The 20,431-nt window shown below is 38.2% G+C and overlaps 1 protein-coding gene across 1 annotated transcript in view; it reads right to left on the minus strand.

The window, feature by feature from the left end:
• Nucleotides 1-20,431, minus strand: part of MAN1A2 (mannosidase alpha class 1A member 2) — a 136,313-nt gene that overhangs the window by 44,716 nt on the left and 71,166 nt on the right. Inside the window, exons 6-8 of the mRNA XM_079306315.1 lie at nucleotides 3,501-3,595; nucleotides 1,975-2,098; nucleotides 1,480-1,573 (exon numbers count right to left, since the gene is read on the minus strand). Coding sequence (XP_079162441.1) covers nucleotides 1,480-1,573; nucleotides 1,975-2,098; nucleotides 3,501-3,595 — 313 coding nt within the window. The remainder of the gene's footprint in view (nucleotides 1-1,479; nucleotides 1,574-1,974; nucleotides 2,099-3,500; nucleotides 3,596-20,431) is intronic.

Raw genomic sequence — 20,431 nt, forward strand, 5'->3', positions numbered from 1 at the left:
ATGCTGGAGAGGGACTTTTTACAAGGACATGTAGTGACAGGACAAGGGGAGATGGATTCAAACTGAAAGAGACTAAGTTTAAATTAGATACTAGAAAGAAATTCTTAACTGTGGGGGTGAGTGAGGCACTGGAACAGGTTGCCCAGAGAAGTTGAATATGCCCAATTGCTGGAAGTGCTCAAGGCCAGGCTAGAGGCTTTGAGCAACCTGATCCAGTGGAAGGCATCCCTGCCCACAGCAGGGGGATTGGAACTAGATGATCTTTACCATCTCTTCCAACCCAAACCGTTCCACAATTCTATGAAACAGCCTCTAAAGAATCCTGATGTTACATCTCAAGAGAATACTTTTGATAAAACCAGCACAAACAGATGGTTAGGAATTAAAAAAAAAAAAATCAATACAAAAATTGTTTCAAAGCAACAATATAAAATTGTCTTTTGAATAAATAATGCCTGAGTATTTGTATTTGCCTATTTTCTTATTTCTGAATGTGTTGTTAAACTTAAATTTATCAGGAGAATTTATCCCATCAATCCATTTGCCCAGCTCAGATGGTGTCATGATTCACTCAAAGACATAAAATGCTTTGGAGAGAATTTGGACTTTAAAGATGGAATTAGACAAGACAGCTGTATTCATCTCCCTCACATATCAGATTCAAAGTCAGATGCAGATTCTCAATTTGCAAGCCAGAACATGTTCTGCTGGATATTTACAGCCAACCTCAGAAATCCCCAAAACCTATCAATGTTGTCAAACAGGACAGAAATAGATCATCTTGCTCGGTTTTCCTAAATAGACCTGTATTTTTAAATGAAATAGAAATAGAACCCTTGAAGAAAAAATTCTCTTTTATCAGCACCACTATCAAAGCATAAAACCACTCAACCTTTTCTGAAAGAACCACTTCAAGAAAGGAATCACGCTTGTGTCTCTCTTGATGTTTTATCTCTCTTCTTACATTGTCAGCAACAATACCTGCTTTTACTTTTCAACCCAGAGCTTTTTTTTTTAAATATCTATAAGGAGGTTCATCATGCCATTTCACATGCCACTAAGTAGATGCATTATGTTTGTAGATGCCAGTGCCTAACCCAATTTAACCACCACAAACATGCATTAAAGCACGTCACCTTACAATAATCCACTTACCAGATGGTTTGCAGAACAAAACCAGGAACAGAATCAAAATGAGGAAATACTTTCCGCCTTATTCTTTTTTACTGAAGATTTTATTGACTGATAAACATAAGGATAGGCATCAGATTAAGTAGGAAGTGTTTTCAGAAAGTAGCCTAAAAAGTGAGCTCTGTGACTTCAGACAGTGACAGGCAAAGATTAAATTCAAGATATATCAAGTTCAAGCAACCCTTCTGTGTTTTATGTTTTCAAGCAATGTGCCCTACAGAATAAATATTCAGCAAAAAAGTAAGAAGTAGGCTTCTAATTAAGAATTAATAAAATAAGAATACTTACGCTGACCCCACCGGCCCGTTCTTGGATTCAAATAATTTGGATAAAGTCCATTAGGACGATCCATTTTTTGAAGTAATTTCCGAATGTGCATGACCTAAATCAAATAAAGAATCAGGTTCATTGCTAACAACATTCCTCTGCCCTCTGCACATAGTTAAATCTAATTTTTTTTCATTTTTTATACCAATTTTATTAATCTGAACCACAAGTTTTCCTGAGGGCTTTCCTCAGATTTATATGTTTTTTGTTTTAAAGGACTCTCACATAAACATGCTTAAAAACCATGATTTATAAATGTATTCTGAAACAGATAAGAAAACCTGTGTTGTCATATATTTCTTCTTGAAAAAGACATCTATTTGGTAACAGAAATACAAGCACAGAAATATTTACCTGCTACCAAGAATGGAAGCAGAATTCAGCATAGAAAGTACTTCCCCTTTAATGCAATTTATTATAAGAAATATGATAAAAATATTGATTTTTGAGACTCACCTTGTTGTAATATACAGGGTCCCCTGTCAAATAGCTGAGGTGGACAAATTCCATGTGCAGAGTACCAAACTCAGCAAGGATGCTGCTGCCAGCAGAAGCCCAACCCCAGTTTCGACCAACACCACTGAATTTCAACAAATATGGATAAAGAAAGAGAGAAAACAACAGAAAATTCAGAATTACTGTGCACAGCGTAACTACCACAGCCAATTAAACAAGTAACAAAAACATTTTAACCCACATTTAAGATTACAGAAGTTGTGATTTGATTGATGAGTTGGTTCATTGGCTGGGTCTTTTTGGAATAAAGATACCATAACCTCATCAACAAAAAGTCTTATGTTTAAATAATGTAATACCATGAAGCCACAGAAATATGATGACTTAATATTGGGCTCAATCACAGATGTTCTTTATTCACTGCATGTTCCTAAGAACAAGAATCAAGCTAAGACAAGTTCTGAAGGTGGCAGCGTTTGCTGCCTTGTCCAATCTGCTGCATTCCCTTTACTTGTGTGGGATGTGCTTCCCTATCTTGTGTCTACATAGGAACACAGGATGTTTACTGTTGGCACAATACATTAGTTCCTCAGGGTCACCTAAAGAATCAGCAAAAAGTCTCCCATACCTCCTACCTTTTGCCCTCTAAGTGATACCATCTTGCTAAATCCTAAATTACCTCTGATTTAGTCTAATCTGGGAGTTTTCATCTCCTTTCAGGATTGGGTATTTTAATTTCTGTAGATTACTTTCTTTTACTGTATTTTATTTCTGAAGATTACTTCTACTTCGTCTCAAAAAATATTTCAGTTATGAGTAAATATACATACAATCTAGAGATACATCCCAATTCAGCTACTGTTTAAGGACGTAGTAAAAATGTAAAGAATGCTTTGTAACAAAAATGCTCTCTCAAAATCTGAGGGAAATCCTAGCACTGAGCAAGCAATACAACAGGTATTAGGCAAGGCAGTTGTCTTCCATGAGGCAATGCAGACCATCTAAGCTCAGTCTGATCTGAAGAGTCACCTAAAGGAGCCTCTCCATCTGGACAGACCACAGTTGGCTTCAGCATGTCAGACTTTACACCCAAGATAAAATGTAAAATGAAATAACTTCAGAGTCCCATCATCTTCTCAAACACTAGAAATCTTCTAAAGGTAACATAGAGCTCACACAGTACAGAAAACCCAGAAAGTTGAACCATGTTCTGCAAACAATTTTGTTTTTTAATAGATTTTGTAATGACTTAAATAATTATTAAGCCCTAGAAATAATACACTCAGTGTGGTCCACTGGCAAATTTAATGCTTATTGCAGAATCATTTAAAATCCAGAATCAAAATTGATTGCAGTTAATGAGTTAGAATGTGCTGAACTCTATCAAAATTATTCTAACATGCCGGGAATGACAATTCGTCTGCATTTTATACAGTTCCACTACTAAGAAAAACTGATATATGCCATTATTAATTTTAAGTTGGAGGGAGGGGGAGGAACACTCTTCACAAAAGAAAACTCATTACCTTTTCAGATTCACCATTGCCCATGGTATACCTGTAGGTGTGTTGAAGGCTGGAAGAAGTTTTCCTGCCAGTTGCACTGCTTTGATCTTGAAAACCTAAGATAGTAGGATCAATTGCAAATAGTTACAAAGTCTGATTTATCTCCAAGAACTGTAAAGACTGAAATTTCCTTGCCCTACCTACCTCCTTTTATTAAAACAGCTTTACATTGTAAAAAACATATTAACTTATAATTTTTTGCCACTTGTTCACTTTATAACTTTCAGTTAGATTTTAACATGAAAAGCAAACTTGTCATTTTGATTTCTTTCCTTCCAAGCTCTCCAAAACAGTTCTTAGATTCCTATTACAGAAGAATAACAAGTCTCCTCCCACCTCCCTCCACCAGTACTAGGAATTTCAAGTACTTTTAAAAACAGTCTTTAAATCATACCTTGTATCTTTCAGTTAAAAACCAAGATACAACTCTCCTATCCAAGTATTTTAACTTTTACAGATATCCAATCTCTTTTTAATGAGATTAGTGCAGACAGAATTCCTATTCTTTTATGAACACTGTCCATGCAAAATCAGATATACAGTTTCCTCTAGTTTTTCCTTCACTGATAAGGCATATGAAAAATAATTACAGGGATAATCTTCCCTCTGTAGTCTGATCCTTCACAGAAATCACTGACAGGACAAAATCTCAGTCATTTCTAGTGTTATTTCTACTTACTTTTAGAACATAAACCTGTAATGGCTTACTCAGAGCCCAACATTTATTAGACAGACAAGCAATTGGGAGAAAGTTCCTTCTAAGTCTACCTGCATGATGTTTTCCAAAGGCATATTTGGTATATCCCCACGGTATGAATCTGCTTTTACCAATTAGCTGCTACCATACATTTTCATTAATGCACTCTCAGTATTCACTACATTTCTGGACAAGTATCTCCTTAATCTGGAGATAACATTATCTACCAGTTTGATGCACCATGCAAACCAGTTGGAAAAAGAGCTTCCACATCCTAAAACAGCTTACACAACACAAACATAGTACAGAAATATCATCTCTTTGGTGACCAGCAACAAGACACGAAGGAATCTAATGAAGATGCATAAAGGCAATTTCAGAGAGGGAAAATGTTCTTCAATAAGAGACTGGTCACAGCACCAAGCACATCAGAGCTCAAGGAATGTGTGGATGATGCTCTTAGCCATATGGTTCAGTTTTAGCTAGACCTGAGAGAAGTTGGGGGTTGAATTCCCCAATCCTTAAAGTCCTTCTAACTTGAGATATTCTACAATTCTATTGTCAACTACCTGACCAATAATCTGTAATCAAAATGAATAAAATCTTTCAGAAGGACTGCAAAGGTTGATTTGTAAAGCCCATGGGAAGAAACTGAAGAGATGCTCACTAGAGAACCTGAAAAATAAGCAATCAAGAATATTCTTATTTTTCATATGAAGGTGGGCAAAAATCAATATCTTAATGTTTGAGGAGATGGCTAGTGAGACGTGAAATAAACCAGAAAAAATATTAAAGATGACATCTAATTGTATTTGGTGCAGTGGAGTATGGAGAGATGGAGGTGAATCTGAAAGCAATGAACCAGGATAAAAAACTTTTAAAGAGGTTCTCCACATGAACTGTAAGATGAGATATGTCTAAACTGAAAAAGGATATACCTGAGAATATGATTTGATAGAGCTGTGAAGAGATAGAGGTAATACAGCTCGAATGATTTTTAGCAAAGAAACTGACAAGAGACAGAGTTTGAGAAAGCATGCAGAAATTTAACAGTAAAATTCATATAACACTCTGACCTGAATAAAGGACCAATTCAGAATAGGAAAGCATAGTATAAGGAAGAGGTATAATACAGGTAGAATCTATGGTAATTGGGAAAAAAGAAACCCTTAAGAGAACTAAAACCTCAGTCTTGGCCCAGTTGCATAAGAACTACCTCATTTGCATCTATAAATAAGCGTCAAAAATTCAGTTTGAACTTTTAGAATTTTAAGTAGTAGATGGGTCAAGACCAGACAGAACTATCTAGAGGGAGTCACCTGGAGAGATTCCCTCTACAGTGCAGATAAGCTTCAACACCTAATCAAGAACAGAATGATGACTTCCAGTTAAATGCCAAATAGTTTAGAAAGACATTTGTAACATGAACTTGTTTATCTTCAGCTTTTGTATCTTGCACCCTCTGAGAGTGCTATGCACTATCATATTGTTCATTAATAAAAGATACTGAAACATTAGGGTAAGAATATTCAATGGAAGAACATCCTAAGAAATATCCTTGCTCAAGAATATCCTTAATGGCTAAGTATTTACACTGCTATCCAGCTTTTAATCAATTTGAAATGCATGGTATCTGAGGTAGGTGTTTTTAGTTAGAGTGTATGAAGTAAAGGTTGAGCTGATCTAAATATGTTAAATAAGCTAAAGCAAGGCAATCACTGAGCCATTTCAGCATCACGGCACCAGTAGGAACTGCTAATTCAGACAACACTCCCTCTCTATATGCCTCTCATCCAAAACTGAATGTACAGAAACAAAAAATTGGTTAAAGGCATGCCTTTACTTTCTATTACTGCTATCTCAGTCTGATCTCACTGCTACTTCTACATAAAAACCACCGAGTGCTTGGCACAGCATTTACCTACACAGGCTGGAGTAAGAACTGGGAGACTGCTGCAGAGGATTTTATCAGAGCCAAGTGACCACAGGAGCATTTTTGGAGAGAGGGAGGGAAAAGAAATATAGCAAGCAGTGGTGAGTGAGGTGCTGTTTATGGGAAACTGCAGATGTGTCCAGAGAGTTCTGCTGAGCTCATTAAAGTGCCTTCTTTAGCAAGTTTCAAACTTACCATAAGAACAAGAGTAAAAGCCTCAGGCTCTAGCTTATAAATAATGTGCTGGTATCAGAAAACATGGTTACTTATCATGTAATATTTTTACTTTAATTTTTTTTTTTAATGGGTTAACTCATAAATTCTACTTCAGCTCTGGCTATTCCCTGTTTACAAGCTATGCATTTAAAAAAATACATAGGCAAGAAGAACAGAAAAGAACAAAAAATGAATGGCTGCCTTAAAAATAGAGCTCATTAGGAAACAGTAGAAGAAATTGGGTTATTTAGTGTAGAGAAAAGATGTTAAAGAGAGGACAAGATAATGACTTTTCAGTCTAAAAAGGCTAATAGAAGTAAAAGGAAATAATATTTTTCCATGGACATGGAGAACAGAAAATAACACCAAAATGGACCAAGGAAAAGTAAGTTAGTTATTAGGAAAAACTTGGTGATAAGAATAACTACTAATGCAGCATGACTGTGATTGCTGAAAAGTCATCATTACAGCTTTTAAAAATGCTCCATATAACACATACAAAGACTTGGATGATTTAACTTTGCCAAGGAACAGAAGAATCACTCAGCTGTCTTACCACTTCCAATCATGCGGCTGCATTTTGTTTGCATGGCAAGGTTTTGGTGGCATGGGGCCACAAGGATGGCTTCTGTGAGAAGCTGCCACATCTGGCTCTAAGACAGACTGACCATAGGTCAAGGCAGAGACCCTCAGTGATTGTGGTAGAGCCTCTGGGATAACATAGTCAAGAATGGTAAAAACTCAAACCATAGAACAGCAACTGCAGCCAGAGGAGTGAGAATATGTCATAGAATCAACCCTGTAGACACCAAGGTCAGTGCAGGAGGGAAAGGTGCTCCAGGCATCAGAGAAGAGATTCCTCTGCAGCCCACGGAGGTGTGTGGGGGAGCAGAGGTCCAGACCTGTAGCCCATGCAGGAGCCCAAATCAGAGCAGGGGGATCCCAAAGGAGACAGTAACCCCATGGGAAGCCCACACTGGAGCAGGGTCCTGGCAGACCTGTGGCACTGTGGAGAGAGGAACCCACACTGGAGCAGGTTTGCTGGTGGGATTGACAACCCCTTGGGGGACATCCACTGGAGCAGTTTGTGGTTTGTGGGAAGAACTCATGCTGAAGAAGTTCATGGAGGGCTCTCTCCTGAGAGAGGGATCCCATGTTGGAGCAGGGGAGAACGTGGGGAGTCCTCCCCCTGAAGAGGAAAGAGAGGCAGAGATAACACATGATGGAACCCCATGCCCTGACCCCCTGTGCTACTGAGGGGAGGACGTAGAGAAGATCATTGGTGAAATTGAGCCTGTGCAGAAGGGAGGTGTGGGGGGAAGGTGTTTCAAGATTTAATTTTTATTTTTCATTATCAATTAATTACTCCTAGTCAAGTCTCTTTTGCCCATGACAGTACTCGGCAGGTGATCTCTCCCTCCCCTTATCTTGACCCATGAGTGATTCATTGCATTTTTTTTGTCTCTCCCCTGTCCAGCTGAGAAAGGGAGTGGCAGAGCAGTTGTGGTGGGCACCTCGCATCTAGCCAGGGTCAACCCACCACAGGTGCCAAGTATGAGATGGCTTGTGCACACTCTGTACATGTAAGAGGAAAGTGCTTTGCCTCTCAGGTAGCTATCTACTCTGTAGACACACATAGCACCTTTCATGGATAATGGAAGACATCTACCCCAAGTTTCTTTGCTAGCACAAAGCTACAAGTATAGGACTGATCAGAATATTTTTAAATACGCCATAACAGCAGTAACAAGACATCCTGCTTTGAAGATGCAAAAATACTGTTCTAGGTAAATGGGTATTAATTTCAAGGTAGCCGTTCTGTCCACTCTCAAAACATGGACATTCTTCAGAAAAGTTTTAGAAGTCACTGTAGACTTGGAAAAGTGTTTCTATTTTACATGGTAAAATATAATACATTAAAGCCATCCATTTACGTGGCCTTTACTAGGCTAATGCTTTTTTCTGCAAATACTGTAAAGCAATGGAAGGATTTTCCCCCCTTTCAAAAACAAATCAAGCTGTTTACAGCTAGAAGTAGAGAGAGTGAAAATTGGCAGAAAAAGCTAAATCTAAACCCCAAATCGGATAAGTGGATCCCTCATTAAGATGAAAACAGCAATCAGTATTTACAAACTGGTATGTACAGCAGACCAGCTGTGAGGGCCTGAATAATCTTCATCCATTAAATTGATGCTTAACATATCAAACCTGCCACCCACCCCACAATATGAAAGCTTGCTCCTGAGCCTATTAATCCAAGCAAGGCCTTTAAAACAATCAGTAGAAAAGGCCTTAAAGATGTCAACGATTCTTCAAAAGCCTTATTGATGTATCCAGTGACTGCCTAGATGCATGGCTGCTGCTCTCAGAAGACTGTATTATGCTAATACTGATGTTAGGTGTTCCCTTCTAACACTATGGATGGCAAACAGCACCAAATGGCCTCTGTTCCTGACTCTGAGAGTGATGATAGATGTTTTCTACAAATAAGGAATCTCCTTCATTTATGTGCACAGAACAGCCTTTGAATCATTCTTATTAAAAAGTAATATATGCCAGACTTCTCTCTAATCTGATGGTTATCAACTAGTGAGAACCTATGGCCATGCAAAGTGGCTGGATCTGTAGGCTTGATGGCCCCGGATTGCTGAAAAAAACATCAGACAAAACACATACTGCACAAGTTCACAGAAATGTAGTACTTGCTTCACCATCTGTGCTACTATTGGTATCAAATCCTGAACATACTTCCTTTGAACACTAAGGATGAAGATGATGGGGGAGACCTATCTAATTACTAATTGTAGATTGAAAAACCAGAGCCCTTGACAGCAACACCAGACTCAGACCCTTGAGGAAACCGTGTGGTCCTCCTTGGCCCAAAGAAGAGCAGTTATCTTTCTACCTTCAGACTTCAATCTGCAGCAGTCAGCCCCTCACTGCCTTTTAGTGGCTAAACACTCATTTATAGGTCAGCTTCTTAGAGAGGACTTTCTGCATGAGTAGAGATAAAGGCTCATGGTGAAAACCAAGCAGCATTATCACAAAAAAAAAAAAAAAAAAAAAAAAAAAAGAAGAAAACCAGAAGTATCTTAATAAGGATTGCAGGTTTATGATGACTGTTTATACATAAGTCTTATGCACAGGAAAAAGATGCTAGATTAATAGCTCCTGGATGAATGGCTGTTAACTCCCATCTCATTTTGCCCCTGTAAAGAAAGTTTGGGGCTCCTGGGTTTTACCCTGTTCCTAGGGCATTCTCCCCTGCAAGTGAGGGCCATCTTGCTACCAAGCAATGGAGAAACAGCTCCCTCTTTACCCATCTGCTCCTAGTAATCTTCATGGATGTAATTACAAAGTCATCTTGTGAGATGAGGGAGATGTAATAAGATTCTGGTAACATTTCAGCTATCATAGTATGAAATAAGAGTGGGAGAACACTTGAGGTATATTTCATAGATGTTTGTTAGTGATGATTGAAGACATATGCCACATCTAGAATTGGTCCCTCTACATTGGAGAATGTAAATCATGTTCATGTGAAGTTTAGCAAGGCAGTTACAAACTATACTACCTATAGAGGTGAAATGATGTAGAAATACATAAATTCAACAGCACCTCATCAGCACTGCAGGTTTTTTGAGCTGTAGCAGATGTTCAGAGAGGGAAAATTTGCAGATACTATAAAGACAATGCCATAGCTGAGGTACTATTGCTGTCCTTGGTGAGCTGCAATGATTACTAAAGTACTTGATGAACAACATTTAGCATTTCCAAAAGACTGAAACTCTTTAAAGGGATATTCTGCAAAGGGAATGCTCTATGAATTTATATTACTTTGTGACAGAACAAAATCAATATGGAAATGAAAAATCTAAATCCATCCAGCAGTCTAAGATCAGAGTCAAAAAACCAAGAATCAACTTGAATCTGGACTTTGGTGACAAATTAATATGGCTATGATGACAATTTGCTCTACTTTCTTTACTTACTCCCTTCAGGTATTTGCACAATGATGGGGTCTCTCCTTTTTCTCCAGGCTGAACAGTCCCAGCTCTTTAAGCATTCCCTCTAATGAGAGATAATCCAGTACCTTAACAATCTTTGTCAGTCCTTTGCTGGACTCTCTCCAGACTGTTCATGTCTCTTGTACTATGGAGCCTAGAACTGAATATAGCAAAGGGCAAGAACCACCTCCCTTGACCTGCCAGCAAATTTCCTAATGCAGGGTACCATTCACCTTCTTTACTGCAAGGGCACATTCCTGTACATGGTCAACTTGGTGTCCACCACTTTTCTGCAGAGCTGGGTAGTCCTCACATGTAATGGTGCATGGGTTTGTCCCTCCCCAGTGTGGGACTTTGCCCTTGTCCTCACTGAACTGAATGACATTCCTGTCCAGCTCATTTCTCCATCCTACTGAGGTTCCTGCATATCAGTTGCTCTTCCTGGTTTGGTGTCATTAGCAAATTTGCTGAGAGTGCCCCTTGCCTCATCACCCAGATCATTTGTGAAAACATTGAACAGGATTGGACCTGGGGCACACCATGAATTACTGTCCTCAAACTCTATTTTGCACAGCTGATTACCACCCTCTGAACTTGTCTGCTCACAGAGCTCTCAATCCTCCTCACTATCTGCACATCCAGCCCATATTTCACCAGTTTCTTTATGAGAATCTTATTAAATACAGTCAGTTCATCATACATCATCAGGGTTGCCTTGTTGTTCATGGGCTGGGGAATAGTTTTATAAATTAGTTGCTCCATCATCTTTTCATGGATAGAGGTAAGACTGGCCAGGCTGTAGTTCCCTGGACCCTCCTGCTTGCCCTTTTTGAGGGTAGGAGTGATCTAGTGGCAATGCCATCACACTCATCTTGTGCATTAGCTTTGGTGCCCAACAACACACACTCAAACCTTTGGCTGCAAAGCTACTACACTTCTGCAAGGCATTCAGCTGTTACACACAGGCAGCTTACACAGAGGGAAAGAAACTCTGCTTAATTCTAATTTTAAAACAATGCCATATTCACCCTCATGGAAGTCCAGGACTGGTTGCATCTGCTGCTGCAAATGCAACCAGTCCTGTGCTATGAGAATTGTAGTCTTTCAAGAGCTAGAGGGTAAAGCAGATACTGCTTCAGCCACAAATATTACATAACTTGATTACTTTCTCATTTTACAAGGCAATAAATGCTTCATGGAATGCTCCTTCTTTGTAGAAAAAAGAAACTATCTTAGTTTTCAAAACATGTAGACTAGGCTGACTTTTTCTTTAACCAGAAAAATCACAAACAAGACTTCTACACTTTTATTTAAGAAAGTCACACTGGATTCCTCCCTGAAGGATACACTTTTGCTGGCAATTTTAAAGAACAGTAGGAAAGGCAAGAAAGGCTGTCCAGTTTCAGATGACACATTAAATCAGGTGATGTAACACCTAAACTAAACTTCATGGCTACACAAGCTTGGCTCTCCTTAGTTTCTCTGCTTAAGGATCCAGAGATTCAGATTGTAAAATTTTTCTAATACAGTGTATCACAATTGTCATGACTTCCAAGGTAAAAGCTGCAACTGTGCTCTGTACTCTACTTCTGAAACAAAAGCTCAGTAAAGCCCACAGGACTGGACAAGTCCATTCATACATCCAAACTGCTTCTTTCCTAGAGCTCTAGGATGCTTTGAGATTAAAACACAGGTCATGATTTCTGGAATAATGAGTACACGAACAAAGACTATCAAAAGAGATGGAAAGAAACTATCCCATCATAACAATCTAGGAGAACTACCCTAATGATGGTTTTAGAGTTAATAGTTGTACTGAAAAGCATTAAAATGCCTATTTGGTCATGTTGTTGAGCTACAATCTACAAATGAGCTGAAAGACAAATACACAAAAATACTTCAACTCCACCAGTTAACTGCAGATAAGACTGATATTGACTGGTTGACTACAACTTCCCCTATTTACATTTTACAAATTAGCAATTCTATATTCAAATGCTGCTTCTTAGATAGAAGATAAATACTCTGGTGATTCTCTACCATCAGCAGGGAAAGATCTGCAAACAGAATTTTTAAGTGATACTATCTTTATCTTCTTCAAAAGTTTTCCAAAGCTGGTTTCCTGGACAAGAGACACGAGGAATCCAGTTAGTGCTGACTGAGGCATCTCAGGATGTAATGAAATATTCATTGGTTTCACACTACTGATATTTTTGAAAAACTCATATGAGAAAGTCTGTGCATATATTAGCTTATTAGAAATACCCACCATTTTTTCCTTAGAAGATCTGAACATAAGAATTTGGCATGCACTGGACAACCAGCTAATCATATTTGAACTACCTGGCACTGCCTCATAATACTTCAATTAAACAGCATAATTTCCACTTACTTCAATAGCTGTATTAGCTTCCTTGGCACAGGTTTCATGCATTTCTGAGCAGAAATGTTACATGTTGTCAATTTTTAAAGGGCCTTCAAATCTAAGGCACTTTACACCAGTCAGTCAAAATCAAGATGACTTAAAATTCATAATAAATGTGATGAAAATCTGGCCTGTAAATGCCTCCTAAATCTGATAATTCCAGATGATATAGCACAGTGCTTCACATCCTGTCTAACTGAGCCAAAAACCATGGCAGTCTTGAGTTAATTTTCTCTTCTGCTATTATTATTAGAGTAGTAGGCAATTTTTGTGCTTCATCTTTCCTGCTTTTCATATCTCTGGTTTCTTCACTCTAAGCTTACCTGCACAAGCAGTAGTTTTGTTATCTCTGTAAAAAATGGTCCCTGAAGTAAGAACAACAATCTTAAATTTACACAACACACCAACCACAACCACTCATGCCTAAGCATAATCTCTTCTTTCTGTGGAAGTTACTACAGTAGCAGAGGGAATCACATGTGAGACCATGGACAATGTCTGGCTTCTGGCTTATATGTTCCCCCCCTAGTAGCTGGCACAGAGAAAAACTGATTTAAGCTGTGGAAAAAGGGAATCCAGAAAGAAAAAGGAGACAAATGAATCTGAATGGCCATCAGGAAGTTGAAGAAAAGAGCCATCATGGGACAGAAGATCAGCATGCAGTTTTGCCAGTGGGGAAGCAGAAGTGATAAAGGACAGGACTTCCAGTCCCCCACCTCCTACAAGGTGAAGTGTCAGTGAGAAATTGGTAAAAGAAGGGAGCATAAATAGGCAATGAAGGGAAGAAACAAAGGCATCAAGCAGGGAACAAATGGAGATCTAAAAAAGGTAAGACATAAAACAGATGGACTGCCAAATGTACAGCTGTAAGGAACAGGATTATGAGAAACATCTTGGGGAATCTGCCAAAGGAATAACACTTTTCTCTCCAAAACATATTCCTAGGAACTAGAATTGACTGTAACATATCAGTCTTTCAACATGCCTTCATAGCAAACACATCCAGGCAAAGCAAATGGTATCAATGAATCTTGGGGGCGTTACTTTTTGTTTTTCTGAGTTTTTTCTATTAATCAATGATCTTTGGAATTTTGGTACTACCAAACTGCATTATGTGCCCTAAGTTCACAACCAAACTGATGATTAGTCACTCTGTGAGTTTTAAGAAGAAAAATCTGTGTTAGAAACCTTAAGAAATGGTTCTGAAGTCATATAATTAAGCTGCTTGTACTAAGCTAACAAGTTCTATCAGAATTATTTTTGTGCAATAGAAATTATCTACTTCTGTGATTACGTCTCTTGACATTGGTTTTCTTTTTGGTAACATCTTTTCCTAGAATCTTCTCCATTCATGACAAGTACCTCCTTTATTTCTCATATATTTTTCTATGCCAGGAAATATATTTTCCATATATATTTCTTTTTTGTCTTTCAGCTCTGTGCTTAGATTGTCTCAATTTCTACTTTCTTTCTCAGTTATACCTCTATCTCTCATTTCTCTTGAATGTGCTGCCAAGCTTTCCATTTTAAATTTCATCTTGATTTCCTCTTTAGTCTTTGCCAGAAATGACTCAGTCCCCTTTAGACTGTATTTGCCTTTACAAAGAAAAGTTAAACAGAGATTAAATTACATATTGTTTACACTGTGTGCAGTCATTATACACAAAGCCTTCCTTCTCCCACTGGTATAATGTGACAGGTTACAATGCAAAAATCCCAGTCTAGGGGGGAAAAAAAAGTAAAAATCTTACAGCTTTTACATCTTCAAAAACATATCCCTGATACGATGACAGATGCAAAGCCCATTACATTGCTCCTGATTAACGTAAATAGTGTTTAGTTATTGTTTTTTGGTTTTGTTGGTTTTTTTTAATGAACTGCCTTGTTTTTCCCCAATCAACAGATATGTTGCTTATCTACAGTGTGTGTATATATATATATATATATATATATATATATATATATACACACACACATACATATATGTGGACTGAGTTCTGACAGAAAATAGTTGGCAAAGAAAACCTATGAGCAATGACTTAGTAAGCACTGAATCTTCATAGTTGCATAAATTTTGCAAGGCACTTTAAAACTAGACATTTGTTTTGACAAAATGGTGAGATAAATATCCAGATTTCTGCAACATAATTTATAGTTCTCAGGATCATAACTATAAGATAAAAATATTGGTCTTTTATGTCACACAAACTAAAATTAAAAAGGTTCAGGAGCAACAATCTGATCATCTGCATAAAATAAGGAGTGTCAATATACCTTTATAGTTACATTAATAAGCAAGACTTAAGTGGTAAGAATCCTTTCAGAGAGATATCTGGACTGCATCCTGTACCATATCCTGACTATTCATGTGTCCAGGAGACACAACTACCAGTCCCCTAATTTTTCACAACTTTCTACTGTTCCTACAAATCCTTCTAAGAACATGTTTACTAGGAAGCTTGCAGCATACCAAAAGCAGTCTTATAAGTCTTATTAATGATTTCAACAGATATAAATTCCTCCTCATATTTGAAGTTCCTGTTTATAAACCCAAATGTTCATAGGTCTTTTGCCACAAGATTTCATACCAGAGGTTCTGAGCATCTTGCCTATTTTGAGTTTCACACACTCTTCCAAAGCCACAACTACTCAAAACACAATCACTTTTTCTGTTCCCATGTTAGTCTGTCCAACCTGGGTCATTCATTTTTCTTGTAATTTCCAGTCTGCACTGACTAAAATGGCATTAACTAAAATGGCAACACTAAAATGGATTTAATTTACACAGGTCGATTGAATATTCAATTAAATTTCTCAGTTTTCTACTTATCTGCCATCTCATCAACAGCAAACCTACAGTCAGATACAAATTCTTAAGTTAAGACTTATATCATCAAGTCACTACTGTACTGAAAATCTCTTATTTTCCCTTATGTAAATTTCTGGGATGGGTAGAAGGAAGTGAAATCAGGACTATCTGTCTCACAATTACCTAGATCATCTCAAAAGACCTTTTCTTAAAATGCACATAGTTGCATTATTTTGATATAGCCACTTATTTTCAATCTCATGTTTTGAATTAAATTAACAAAAAATCACAGAATCACAGAATATGCTCAATTGGAAGGCTACAGACCTTTTGGTAATTCCTTTAAAAACCTGTTTCTTGATTATCCAATTCATAAATAGTAACAGAACGTTACTGCAGACAGCATCCTCTCGATTCCTAACAGATCTTAACACCATCTTTATCATGTGGTAGGTACACATATCATTAGAGGCAGCTTTCTTTTTTTGTTAATATTCTTCCTAGACTCTAGTGGGTTTGCTTAGCAGTTATGGAAGCATTCCTGGCATTTATTTTTCTCTTACCATGTCTGCTCTCATCTAGCACGCTAATTCCTTTTCAAGACAAAAACATGAGAGTTAGTACTGAATGAGAACAAGTTCCAAAAGGCAAAGGCAGTCAAAGATACTTGATTTAAAAGCAGTATCATGTCCAGAATTGTATTTTAGTTCTGTTTCAAAGTGTAAAAAATCCTGCTGGAAGAACTGTGTTTTCAGTTGACAAAAGACAATGCCATACACCCTTTCTGGATCAGATAAAGCATGAAAACCCTCAGGAGGAAAGAAGAGGAAAACTCCATGGTAGATACTAATGTGTTACTGCGTCAAGAGTAATGCCAATAAATGAATGTCGGGAAAAACAGGAAGGATACTGTGCTTGTTGTCACTGGTACCCATCAACATCAATGTTTCTTAAACTACCCAAGAAGGACATAAAAACTAACAGACCTGGTCAAGAGGAGATGCATGACATGTGAAGAATAGTAACCAATTACCTATTCCTTCTTAGTTTTTTACAGCCATCTATAGGAACATGACCAAAGAATGACTTTTAAGAGTAGCTATTACTGCACAGATACTGTATTTTCTAGTGCTAAAAGAGATTGTCCTTTATTTCCACCAGTTTAAAGTATATTGCACTAACAGGAAAAACCTATTCCAATCAGAGTGGAATCAAATTTGCAATGAAGTCAGTTTTCTCTGCTTCAGGTGTTGTGCAGCACCCAGATGGAGCAAAAAACTGGGCTAAGTGTCCTTTGCCAGTGAAGAAAATGTTTACAACAAGCCTGGTAAACAGAAACTGCACAAGCATTGCAATCTGCACTGCAGTGAGCAGTGACAGCACCCAATATGAGACAATGCTTTAAAAGTCACAGAAAAATTGAGGGTTTTTTTCAGGCTGTCCTTTTAAGAGACCAGTGAGCTGTCACAACTACCTATGAATAAGCAGCTCATCCCCTGGCAACAAGCTCAAATCTCATCTTCATTGAACAGGATGTACACAATGCTGTTAACTTTGCTGAGATTTTCACCCTTTGAAAACTTAATTTAGATAAGTCTTAAAGTTTTAATTTAGGAAATTATATCAGTTCATCTAAGAACTCTGTGAAATACAGTACACACAGCATTGTCTTACTTATCGAAGACCTATATTTTATATATTTTGGTTTGTTGTTGGGGATATCCATTGACATATACAACATAATCTGACTAATGAGTTTCCCTGAACAGAGAAGATGCTGTCTGTCAGATTCCTGGAAAGAATTAGTTTGATTATGTGTTAATAGAGTACCAGGTACTTAACACCCCTCGTGCTCTACTTTAAATGAGATTTGAAGCTGGATTTATCCACACAAATGATATTACTCTTTTGCCCAGAAAGATATGTCATTTTGATGGTGTTTAAAAGGATGAAAAAGACAGTCATATAAATTAACTGCTTTATATCTAAACCTGGCAAAGGTAAACACAGTCAACTATTAGTATTTTTTGTTTCTATTGCAAATACCATAAACAACTTTGTTCAACAAAAATAAAACACTAAGTTACCCTTTCTATTGTATTAATAAATCATCAGCAGACATGAACATTTTGTTATAATGGTGTAAGTGTCCTCCTCCTGCTATCACACAAGAGACATTAGAATAATATTCACTTTGTTTTCCTTACTTGACGCTGTTCCTCAAGCACAGCGGTGTAACAACACTGTGCAACAAGCAACCCTCTATCCATCTCTGGGCTTTTGTCATTCCACAGAGTACTGCTAGCAGGAATATTTTATTTCCAGCCACCAGTCATGCCACAAGTTGTAATGACTTGTGAAGCTTCACTTCATGAAAAAAAGCAAGCAGTCAATGGGTCATTTGTGCACTCTCTCCTCAGACCAATGCTGCTCATACCAGAGAACACTTAGTTACCCTAAAGGCAAGATGGGGTCACCACTGCATACCCTACAAATCTCTTAGGGACTGATAACAAAGCAGCTCTTGGCAGAGCATCTAAGTCACTTAGCCCAATTCTCAGTCACTTTTCCTACAAACCAGAACACATGCAAGAACTGGAATCAACCTTCAAATTCTGCTGCAAACAGCTGCAGATGAACTTTTGTGGGGAGCAATTCCAAAGCCATGGGGCTCAATGTTTGGTTTTGTTACAGATTTTCTATCAGATACTAGTAAGAAGAGTTAAATCAAAGTCTTAAGAGATTACTGTCGCACTCCTTTTTCTGGTTCTTCTTGCTTCAGAAAATGTGCTGAATTGTCAGAAGCATTAAGGACTCTAATCTCTGAGGGCCACAGGCACTTAGAGTGCTAATTGCTGAGAAAAGGTAACATCATACTCTCTCCATCACTGAAACACCCCAAATCCAGGTAACTATCTCCAGTATTTTTTATCCTCAAGTCTATTCACTCTGCAATTACTAATGCCTGAAATGAGCATGACAACACATACTCTCACAACACTGCAAACCTTCATGAACAATAATGGAACATATATCCAATACAATTGCACAGAAAAGATCGAGAACAGGAAGTTCACGCTGGGTGCTCATAAAAACAGGCATTACACACACACACACCTGCCAACTCTCCTGTACAGCACGTGTGGGTGATGACTAACTAGCTCTTCCTCTGTGACCACTCCTCTGGCTGAGATTGCATTTCATGTATTTGCAGGACAGAGCTCTACTTCCCAAGTGTCCTGGAATGTAGTGACCATCTCAGACATGGAACAGAGGATTGTTGGTAGCACAATACTAGCCAGCACACACACTGCTTTGGGGAAAGCCCTCGCTCAAAGCAACCAGCTTGGCAGATGCATTCTAGAGCCTGTGATACAATTTTTTAAAAAAAAATCACAGAGTAAGCACATCCAAACAAGCAATGACTTCTTAAGGATTCAGAAAATTAAACAGGCTTACTCACTGAAACGACCATTGAAGATTTTTTTTGTCTGTATAGATGTGTATAATCTATTTACATGTTTGTGCACTATTTCTTCATGAATGTTCAGAAAGACAGGGGAAATACACACATCTAAAGGATCCATACTGACTTGGATAAAATCTAGGTACCTGAAAGTAAGTCTGCAGTGAAACAAAACAGATCCATGTAACTTCATGCTCCTCTGACTCTCTTATGCTCAGATAACTACACTTCCTCAGCCTCCTGACAATGACATGCATTTGCATCCTGCCTTCTCCTACTTGGAAACATAGCTCCAGCAAGAGCCTGGGTATGTTTACTCCAGGTATTCCCTTTCAGTGTTAGAAGACTTTATTTCCTGCTCTCCATATAAACAGTAGCTCACTTAACACATATCCTAACATATATTATGGGAAAAGAGAAAACAATGCATGTTGGAAACAAATAGGGGAAGTACCAAATTCCCTAACCCAGGCTGAAACTGCTAATTGAAGGAGTTTACCAACTCCCACAGGCGATGCCAAGCCCCAGAAGGGGTCCATGGTCATGAGGGCTTGCCACTGCAGCTAGCCACCACTTAGCCATGCAGTGTCACAGACCTGGGCTGGGCTGGAGCCATGGAGAAGGGACAGACTTAATATATAGAAGGTAAAAGACTCCCTACCCTCTTGGAGAGATGCTGATAATTCTGTAAGTATCAGTGGATGACACCCTTTTATGCTTGGCTAGGCCTTGCTGTGTACAAAGTCAGTATGCCAAGCCACTCTGGAAAGAAATTTTTTAAATCAAGAAGTGGTCCCACAGCATGGAGAAGAAATAGTACTCAAGGATTATTAACCTTTAGGGAAGATGTCACAGTATTCAGAGACAGCAGACATGCCTGTGACTGGGATCACTGTGAAGAGATTAGTATTCTTGTATATTTTCTCAAAAAATTGGACTTCATCTATTTTTCAAGAAGTTGGACAGACATTTGGCAGGCAACCATGTTCATTCTAACAGTGGGTATCATCAATGCTGGAGGCTGTTGGGCAGGAGCCATAGAGGAGCAGTGACAGCAATTCATCAAATACAACTGTAAAAAAAATCGGATTTTGGACACAGAGCAATAATCTCTGGTACAAGATTATTCTTTATCTTAGCCTGTATTGCTCCAATGATCATTCCCTGTGTTTAATTACAGGATGATTCTGCGTGTACGCAACACTTGGGCTCTACAGATGTCTGTCCCTCCCTCCTTGAACAAATTCCCATTTGGACAGCACAAAGTTCATTTGCAGTGTGATCACAAAGACTTGGAAGTGAAAATATTGCTCAAAGCAGGGTTCAGTATCTTCACTGC

The sequence above is a fragment of the Erithacus rubecula genome (genome assembly GCF_903797595.1).
Source record: "Erithacus rubecula genome assembly, chromosome: 1".
NCBI lineage: Eukaryota > Metazoa > Chordata > Aves > Passeriformes > Muscicapidae > Erithacus > Erithacus rubecula.